Raw genomic sequence first — 9533 nt, forward strand, 5'->3', positions numbered from 1 at the left:
TCCACCGGTATGGCAGCCCCGACGAGCTCTACCCGGTTCACTCCTCCACCTCCACCACTTCCGCCGCCCCCGTTGCCCTCGCCACCGGAGTGGATCTTTGGCATGCTCGCTTGGGTCGTCCTAATCCTGCCACCCTTCGCCACATCATTCGGAGTTTTTCTTTCACGTGTAATAAGAACGAGGATCACTTGTGTCATGCATGTCGCCTCGGCAAACATGCTCGTCTTCCGTTTAGGGCTTCTTCCTTTGTTGCATCGTACCCCTTTGAGATAATTCATAGTGATGTTTGGACCTCTCCTGTTGCCAGCAATACGGGCTTTCTTTATTATCTTGTCATACTTGATGATTTTTCGCATTATGTGTGGACCTTCCCGTTGCGCCGCAAGTCGGATGTTATATCCACTCTCGTCGCGTTCTACTCCTATGTTCTCACGCAGTTTGGTCGTCCCATTCTCGCATTGCAGACAGACAACGGGAAGGAGTTTGACAACCTCGCCGTTCGTAATCTTCTTACCACACATGGCACGATTTTTCGTCTCACTTGCCCGTACACCTCACAACAGAACGGTCGTGCTGAGCGCATCCTTCGCATTCTCAATGACTGCGTTCGGACTCTTCTCTTTCATGCCAATGTGCCTCCGCGCTTTTGGCCTGACGCTCTCGCCACCGCTTCTCTCCTCATCAACATCCGCCCATGTCGTACTCGCGGGAACTTTACACCTCACCATCTTCTCTTCGGTGCACCCCCCTCTTACGATGGGCTTCGCATCTTCGGCTGCCTTTGCTACCCTAGCATCGCCGCTACTACGCCTCATAAGCTTGCACCCTGCTCCGTCGCCTGCATCTCTCTTGGCTACCCACCTAACACTAAGGGCTACCGCTGTTATGATCCCGTCTCCCATCGTGTTTTCACCTCCCGACACGTTTACTTTGATGAGATGGTGTTTCTGTTTCAGCAGCAGGTACCCCTAGTCGTCTCGTCACCGCCGGCCACCGGCAGCCCCTCGACGACTCCGTCAGGCGAACGGTCCCGTTCGGCTCGCGGACCGCCTCCAGGCTTTGGCGGTCCTCGCGCCCTCACGCCGGCGCCCGCCCCCTCGGCCTCCCCGGCCGGCTCTGACGGCGCCCCTGGCGCCCCTCTCTCACCCGCCGCGGGATCGGGCGCGGCTGGCTCGGCCGCTTCCTCAGCCGCCTCGACGCCCGCCGCCTCGCCGGACCCGACGCCGGCTCCCTCGCCGGCCCCGTCGCCGGCTGCCTCGCCGGCCCTGACGCCGGCCGCCTCGCCGGTTCACTCGCCGGTCCCGACGCCGGTCGCCTCGCCGGCGCTGACGCCGGCCGCCTCGCCGGTGGCTCCGTTGGTGCCCTCTGGCTCCGTCACCCGCACTCGTACCGGTGTTCATCGTCCGAGCCTCCGGTACACGAGTGACGAGTACGTCCTCGCCGCCTCCACTGCGGAGCCGTCGCCTCTTCCCGTGTCCGCCCGCGCCGCCCTCCGTGATCCTCACTAGCTTGCAGCGATGCAGGAAGAGTTCGATGCGCTCCAACAGAACCGTACTTGGACACTGGTTCCCCGGCCTCCTCGCGCCAACGTCGTCACCGGCAAGTGGGTCTTTCGCCATAAGACCCGCTCGGATGGCACTCTCTAGCGCTACAAGGCTCACTGGGTGGTCCGTGGTTTCCGCCAGCGCGCTGGAGTGGACTTCACCGAGACGTTCGCCCCGGTTGTAAAACCGGGCACGATCCGCACCGTCCTCCAGCTCGCCGTGTCCCGCGGCTGGCCCGTTCATCAGATGGATGTCTCCAACGCCTTTCTCCATGGCCATCTTGAGGAGCAGGTGTATTGTGAGCAACCCACCGGTTTTGTCGACGCCTCACTTCCCGGTCATGTGTGTCTATTGTCCCGCTCTCTTTACGGGCTCAAGCAGGCACCCCGCGCCTGGTACCAGCGGATCGCCGGGTTTCTTCAGACACTGGGCTTCAGCGTTACTCGCTCGGACGCCTCACTGTTCGTCTATCGCCACGGTGACACGACTGCATATTTGCTGCTTTACGTCGACGACATCATCCTGACGGCCTCCTCCGCAGCTGTTCTTCAGCAGATTACTCTCCGGCTGCGTGACGAGTTTGCTATTAAGGACCTGGGTGCTCTACATTATTTCCTTGGCATTGAGCTCGTTCGGCGCCCGGACGGTTTCTTTCTTCATCAGCAGAAGTATGCACATGAGCTTCTTGAGCGTGCCGGTATGCTCAACTGTCATCCTGTTGCTACTCCAGTTGACACGAAGGCCAAGGTCTCTGCTCTTGAGGGCTCGCCTGCGTCGGATGCTCCTTTCTACCGATCTATTGTCGACGCTCTTCAGTACCTGACTCTCACTCGACCGGATCTTCAGTATGTTGTTCAGCAGGTGTGTCTCCACATGCACGCCCCTCGTGACTCTCACTGGACTCTCGTGAAGCGGATCCTTCGCTACATCCGTGGCACGATGACCCTCGGGCTGACACTCACGGCGTCTACTTCTCTGGAGATGGTGGCCTACTCCGATGCTGACTGGGCTGGCTGCCCTGACACTCGTCGGTCCACCTCTGGCTACTACGTCTACCTCGGTCCTTCACTCGTCTCGTGGTCGTCTAAGCGACAACCCACGGTTTCGCGCTCCAGCGCGGAGGCTGAGTACCGAGCTGTGGCCAACGTCGTCACCGAGTGCACCTGGCTACGACAGTTACTGCAGGAGCTGCATCACGACGTGTCCCAGACTACGGTTGTCTACTGTGACAATGTCTCTGCGGTGTACCTCTCCGCCAACCATGTTCATCATCGCCGGACTAAACACGTCGAGCTGGACATTCACTTTGTGCGCGAGCAGGTGGCTCTTGGACGCATGCGGGTTCTCCATGTGCCGACCGCTCAGCAGTTCGCCGATGTGATGACGAAGGGACTGCCGACTTCTACTTTCGAGGAGTTTCGTTCCAGTCTTTGCGTCACTGGCGCCGCTTCGACTACGGGGGGTGTTGAGTATATTGTGTACGTGTATATTTGTGTGTAGGGCCCACCTCCTGTTTCCTTTGTATAGTTGAGGTTGTGGCCCATCTTTATACTTATATATACGTGCCTGATGCACCGATCAATACATCGAGATTGCACAGCCCATATCTTGTCCTTCTACAGACACAATTAGTCCCGACAGCACGCGAGATTCAACCCACCCGCTTTGCTCCTGTCACGGCACCGTTTGCTTCGTTTTCGGCCAAAGACTCGTGCCGGCGGCGACGCCGCGCCGCTTCTCATTGCGGACTATGCGGCTGGTTAGATTCGGATCGGCCACCTTGTGTGGCCGGCGAGAGAATGCCGGCGTCGCGTTGTGGCCGGTCGTCTCCGAGCTGTCTTGAAAGACTAGGGGCTGCCAAGCCAGCGAGTAGTGCATCGATGGACGGATTTGCTGTCAGGTTTGGCGCGTCTCGCGTCCCGTCGCCGGCCGGCAAAAATCAATCATCTGGGTCCGTCCATTGCATCCGTGCCCGACAAGGCGAACCAGACAAGCAGTAAATCAATGCGGCGCACGACCGTTTCGACTCAGTCTCTCCCGCAACCGCGCCTACTTATCCTTAAACCCTAGCAGGCTGTGGAGATCCTCGACGGCCAAAAATGACGCCCTCCATGACCCTCGCGGTTGTCCCGGCGGTGCTGCTCCTCCTCCTCGCGGCGTTCGCGCCGGAACTGGCGGTAGGAGCAAGCTCCTCCAGGCGCACCACCCATCAGCCTCCCCATTTCCCTGCTGGAGTCGCTTCTCTGTATCGCTCCGGCGGCAGGTACGCCGCCGCGGACAACGGCACGGCGAAGCCGTTCACGGCGCACTACTTCCCGCAGGAGCTGGACCACTTCACCTTCACGCCCAACTCCTCCCGCGTCTTCTCCCACAAGTACCTCCTCAACGACACCTTCTGGCGGAGGAAACCCACCGCCGGCCCGCTGTTCGTGTACACCGGCAACGAGGGCGACATCGAGTGGTTCACCACAAATACGGGCTTCATGTTCGACATCGCGCCCGAGTTCGGCGCCCTACTCGTCTTCATCGAGGTACCGTACTCCGTTTACCACTCTGCCATGGCTCTTACTTTAAGCTAATCATCATATCTTCATCGGTGACCGTGTATTGGTTGTCGTGTTGATTCGCTCCGGAGCTTAAAAAACACTGAAAATTCAATGGCGAATACGTTAACTCCAGACGAGGCGGCAGCCGCCATTTTTGCCGTTGTTTAAGGATTGGTACTTAAGCTCAATTCTACTTGTTAAACCCTTCTGCTTTTAGTACTAACTTGTTTGAAATTTGTGCGGGTGCAGCATCGGTTCTACGGGGAGTCACAGCCGTTCGGGAACGACTCGGACAAGTCGGCCGACACGCTGGGCTATCTGACAACCACGCAGGCGCTCGCGGACTTCGCCATCCTCATCACCAGCCTCAAGCAGAACCTCTCCGCTGTCGATGCCCCCGTCGTTGTATTCGGTGGCTCCTACGGAGGCAGTAAGTCCCTTACTAATTAATGCGTTTCATCCTAAGAGCATTTTCACTCGTTGGGCCCCCCAACGCGCCCGGTGATTGCGTTTTGGCCGTCACAGCGCAGCCGGTGATTGTGTTTTGGCCTATGCGTCGGCGGTTTTATCGCCTTGGGAGCGATTCAGTTCCCAGCCGCGCCTCCGGATTTTGGCCCCAAGACACAGATAAATTCAAACTTGTCTTTCCCGCTGTCAAAAAATATCAAAAGTTCGGCGATCAACGGCGATTACCATGCCACGGTTCGGCGATCAAACATACACGAAAGTTCGGCGTTCAAAAGGAAGGACGCGTAGACAAAGGAATGCATCAAACGACAGGCTCCTCCGACGTGGGACTGGCCACCGTCGGCGTGCTCGGCATCGGTGTGGCTTATGCGCTCAGGCTGGTCGGCGTCGGCATGGCTTCATCGCTCGGGTTGGGCGTCCCCGTTGGGGTCGGCATGGGAGTAGATGCGGTGGTCGAAGGCATCTGGTTCAAGATGAGCCGGGCTCCGCCAGGTACCACGCCTTGACATGCTCGTCCATCGTCGATATGCCCTCCCCCATCAAGAATGCCAGGTCGGTGTTCCTCTTCTTCGCGGCGACGTTGGTCCGAAGTAGGTCGAGCTTCACGTCCTGCTTCGTCATCAACGCCGACCACCGTGCGTCGAATTTCTCCTCCCTCTTTGCGGCGTTGTTCTTGGCGTCGGCAATGCACAGCTCAATCGATGATTGCAGTCGCGTCCCTCGCTGTCTTGGCTCTTTTGTTGCCATCAGGGCGCCCATCCGATGCCCCTGGGGCGGGCGCGTCCAGCTTGTACGTCTCCTTGGCCTTGGCGAGGGTGAGCTGAACATCCCTCCACTTCTCGCACGACTCGATCCGGGAGAACACGTGAAGGAACTTGAACTCTTGGTCGTTGCTATCATGGCAGTACATGTTGAACATCCGAACCATCTGCGCAACCGAAGAATAAGTGTCTGCGACGTAAACGGCGAAAGAAGTGAGCCGACGGCTGGACATACCTGACCCTCGACGTTGGCGCCGCTTTCCGGGCGAGCCATGACCTCCTCGACGATCCCATGCCATTTGTTGTAGGGGCGCCTGGATGATCGCCAATGGTTCGACATGGCCTTTCGCCATGCTGCATGTGGATTGTGGCGAAGTAGGGCTCGACCAGCTTGCGCTCATCGAACACCGACTTGATCCGTCTTCAGTACGTGTCGGCGTTCTGGTTCGCGTCGGTGATCGGGTCGATGCCGACGGTCTTCCATGCTTCGGCAAGGCACTCATCTTCTTTGGACGTCCACTTGAGGCGCGGCTCACCAGGCCTGGCATTGCCCCCCCGCTTCTTCTTTCTCCCTTTTCTCGCCGGCGCCGGCTACATCTCCTCCTCTCCCTCCTCGGCGTCGTCGAGCTCGTCGTCCATGTCGACGGGGGTGTCCATTGTGTCGTCTTGCGCATGGAACCCGGGGTAGGAGGCGGCAGCGACTGAGCCGCTCAGGATGATCTCGTCCATGTCAGCGTCGATTGGGTCAGGGTTGCCGAAATATGGCACCGAGGCTTGTGAGAAGGGTAGGGCGCCTCGACGCAGAGGCAGCATTGGTGAGGCTGAGTATGGCGGCGGCGAGTAGTTGTACTGGGTGTGGAGGCCGGCAAACGCGAGTGAGGGAGTGCGCTGGTCAGGGATCAGACTGGAGGGTGAGGCACGTGGTGGCATGCCATGTGGGAAGGTGATGTTGGGGCTGAATCCACCATGCGCATCACCGTCGGAGTAGCCAGGCGAGGGTGCGTACCCCCAGTTTGGCGGCGTCGACGAGAAGTTGGCTGGCGATGCTATGCTTTGTTGGCTGCACGTAGCTTGCGGGCAGTGGCCGGGCGGATTCATCATCCCCGCGCGAGACGCTCCTGCCCTCCGCCGCTGTTGCTGACGCGGCCTCGTACCTGGCCTTCTTGGCGTCGAGCCTGTTCCACCGGTCGGTGGTGACAGCCTCCTGCGCTGAACCTCTACCCTCCACTCAGCGTTGTACATGCCCGGTGGTTTTGCCATCGGCGCCCTCGGCTTCCTCTGCTTCGACTGCATGAAATCGGCAGCGGCAGCGGAGCGAGGGGCCGAATACTTCTTCGGCGACATGGTGACCGGACAGAGGGATGGCGGCCGAATGGCGGGGAGCGGGAGGAGAATGGTGGGCATGGCGGGGCAGGGGGAAGCAATGAGTAAATGGAGAGAAAGAGGGGAAACGGCAGGAAAAGGCCTGTCTGTCGCCAATAGAGCGGGCCCACGCACCTTTTCGCTCAAGACGGCGCCCCCAGGCACCCCCTGGGGGGCTGGGTTCAGCTCGGGTTCGTCAGTTGTTATTTTGGCTCAAACAGGCGATAAACAAGGACCTGGGGGCGCGACTGGGCCGATATTTCGCCGTCGGCGCCAAAAAAGACGCCCTGGGGGCCTGTTGGGGGGGGGGCGAGTGGAAATTAATTCTATAATATAATCATGCGCGTGGCGTGGGGCTAGATCTGCTTGGTGTTTTTAGAAAAAAGAGGATGGCCCCCGGCCTTTGCATCTAGGAAATGCATGCGGTCATTTTATTGATTATTCTCGAGGACCTTACAAAGTAGCACAACAATATGTTTGAATCCGTCATCTTGGCAACATCTGCCGCTACTCCAATCCATATGATGAAGGGGTGCAAGCTGGCCAAATACCCAGATCTCTCACCTAAGCCTAACATCTAAAGTCGGAGGCCCCGGCCGAGCCACATACCGGGTCCGGGTCACAAACCGGTCCGACGCACTCACATGTGTCATCGCTGCCTTCTTTCACTGATCCATCTTCAGAGCAGATTGAGGTGCCAACCTTGGCAGGTACCTCCGCCATCGACGTCACCATAACGCCAAACGACGACCTCCACCTACGTGAGTCCATCTCCAAGCAACGGACGCAGATCCATACTAGGATAGGGCCGCACCACCGCCATCGCCCGCCACCCACAAGCGCCACCCAGCCCCAAGGTTCCCAAAGCGGCGCCTTCAAGAAGGGAACGGCGCCGTGAGCGCCGTCGCTGCCCAACAAAGTTAGGGCTTTCGCCCGAGAGACCTAGGGGAAGGGGAAGTGAGGGGATCAGTCCATACCGACGCCTCCAAGGAGGGGAACGCGCCCTCAGGCGTCGCCGTCGACGTGGCCGGCCATGGCCGACCAGCGATTTCACCCGAACTAGATCCCCGCCACCAACAATGCCTCCTGTACAGAACCGGCGACCCAAGGAAGCGCGACCCGACGAGGATGGCCCGCACGCCGAACAGGGGAGGAGGGGAGGCACCAGATTGCACGCACCGGCCACCGCAGAAACCGCTGCCGGCCGCCAACAACCACCGGATCCTGCCGGCCGCCAACAACCACCGGATCCTGCCGCCCGCGCGGACGGGATGCCAGATCCATTGCCCGCATGGCTGCTAGCCGGTCGTGCCTTGCCAATGGAGCCGCCGCTCCAGATCCGTAGTTCCCCACGCAGAGGCAGGGCAACCGAGGCCCCGCCGCCACCATCCTTGGCGCCCCGGGCTTGCCCGGCGACTGCCTCAAGCGACGGCGAGGAAGGGAAGAGGAGGGGCTGCTAGGGAGGAGGAGGAGGGAGGAGGAGGAGTGGCTAGGGTTGGGAGGGAGGAAGAGGAGGAGGAGGTGTGGATAGGGCTGGATCTGCTTGTTTAGCTTATATGAAAATGTATTGTAAGATTATTTGGTGGCTAAAATTGTTAAATCCTATGGGCTACAACACTTGGAATCAACTAGAGGATACTTCCCACATTGATGCAGGAATTGGTTCATGAAGATTTAGGTTGATAACATGAGAACAAAAATTAAAAATACATGTCTTATTATATTTGGTTAGGTGTACTTATAACAATATTTATAGAATATAAGTAAATATTTACATGAAAACATTTTTTCATGTATGATTGAATGTTGTGGTGGAATATGCATGATTGCATGTTAAGGTGAGCCTGATCTTATTTATTATTATATGGTAAAATGACTGGGTCCGCCGGCTCATAGTATTGTGGCCATTAGGATGAGCTATTCTAAAAGTGACATTATTATGTGGATCTTCCAAAAACAAGAAGTAAATAATGTTGTTGTCTTATGGCTGTTGTTTCTAGTGCTGGCATCATGGTTCAGGCTCAAGTACCCTCATGTCGCCATGGGGGCCCTGGCGTCCTCTGCACCAATCCTGCAGTTCGACGACATCACGCCATGGTCAGGCTTCAAAGACACTGTCACGCAGGACTTCAAGGTACTTATTAGAATTAATTACCACTCCATGATAACACTAAGATAAGTTGGTAAAATAATTTCTGGGTGAATGGTCCATTATCATTGGTCAAATTATTGGTTTTTACTCTTCCGAACGCACGGCAGATCAACATGAACATACGTCTGTCCGTCTGCTGCAGACTAACTGATGGTGTCCGCTCTGAATGGTTTATAGTACTTCCTCAGTCCCAAGATTAATGTCGATGATTTCGTATACCTTTAGCAAAATAAGTGTTGCTGACTTAGTATAAATTTAGTGTCGCTGCTTTAATACAACCTTCTTATTTCGGGACAGAGGGAGTAGTACTGAATTTCAATTGTTGTATACGTCCATCCGTTGGCATTGTCTCTCTTCCTGTACTGTAATCAGTACCTAGCGGCAACTTAATGGTTTTCAATTATGGGTCATGAATTGGTGATACCTCAACTAGTTGGGGGGAGTGGATGTACAAACCCAACATTTGGGTTCAAATCCTCATGGATGCGAATTTAAGTTCCTATTTATTCTTGAGGACCAGTCTTTTCTGGTACTCATCCATTTATTGAGGACTAGGCTCAGTGCGTAAGTGAGATTAAAAATCCTAGTACTCATACTTAAAAAGCCGTGCGCATAGGTCGGGAAAGTGAAATTCTCCCCCAATAAATATTGGTGTCTTTATTCTTCTTCGTGCGGTCTAGTGGGCCAGATATTGACTCCG

General features: G+C 56.7%; 1 protein-coding gene across 1 annotated transcript in view; it reads left to right on the forward strand.

Moving 5' to 3' along the window:
* Positions 1-3643: 3643 nt before the first annotated feature.
* Positions 3644-9533, forward strand: part of LOC119333798 (lysosomal Pro-X carboxypeptidase-like) — a 9827-nt gene continuing 3937 nt past the window's right edge. The window contains exons 1-3 of the mRNA XM_037606563.1: positions 3644-4075; positions 4340-4520; positions 8682-8815. Of these exons, the coding sequence (XP_037462460.1) occupies positions 3644-4075; positions 4340-4520; positions 8682-8815 (747 nt within the window). The remainder of the gene's footprint in view (positions 4076-4339; positions 4521-8681; positions 8816-9533) is intronic.

The sequence above is a fragment of the Triticum dicoccoides genome, chromosome 7A (assembly GCF_002162155.2).
Source record: "Triticum dicoccoides isolate Atlit2015 ecotype Zavitan chromosome 7A, WEW_v2.0, whole genome shotgun sequence".
Taxonomy (NCBI): Eukaryota; Viridiplantae; Streptophyta; class Magnoliopsida; order Poales; family Poaceae; genus Triticum; species Triticum dicoccoides.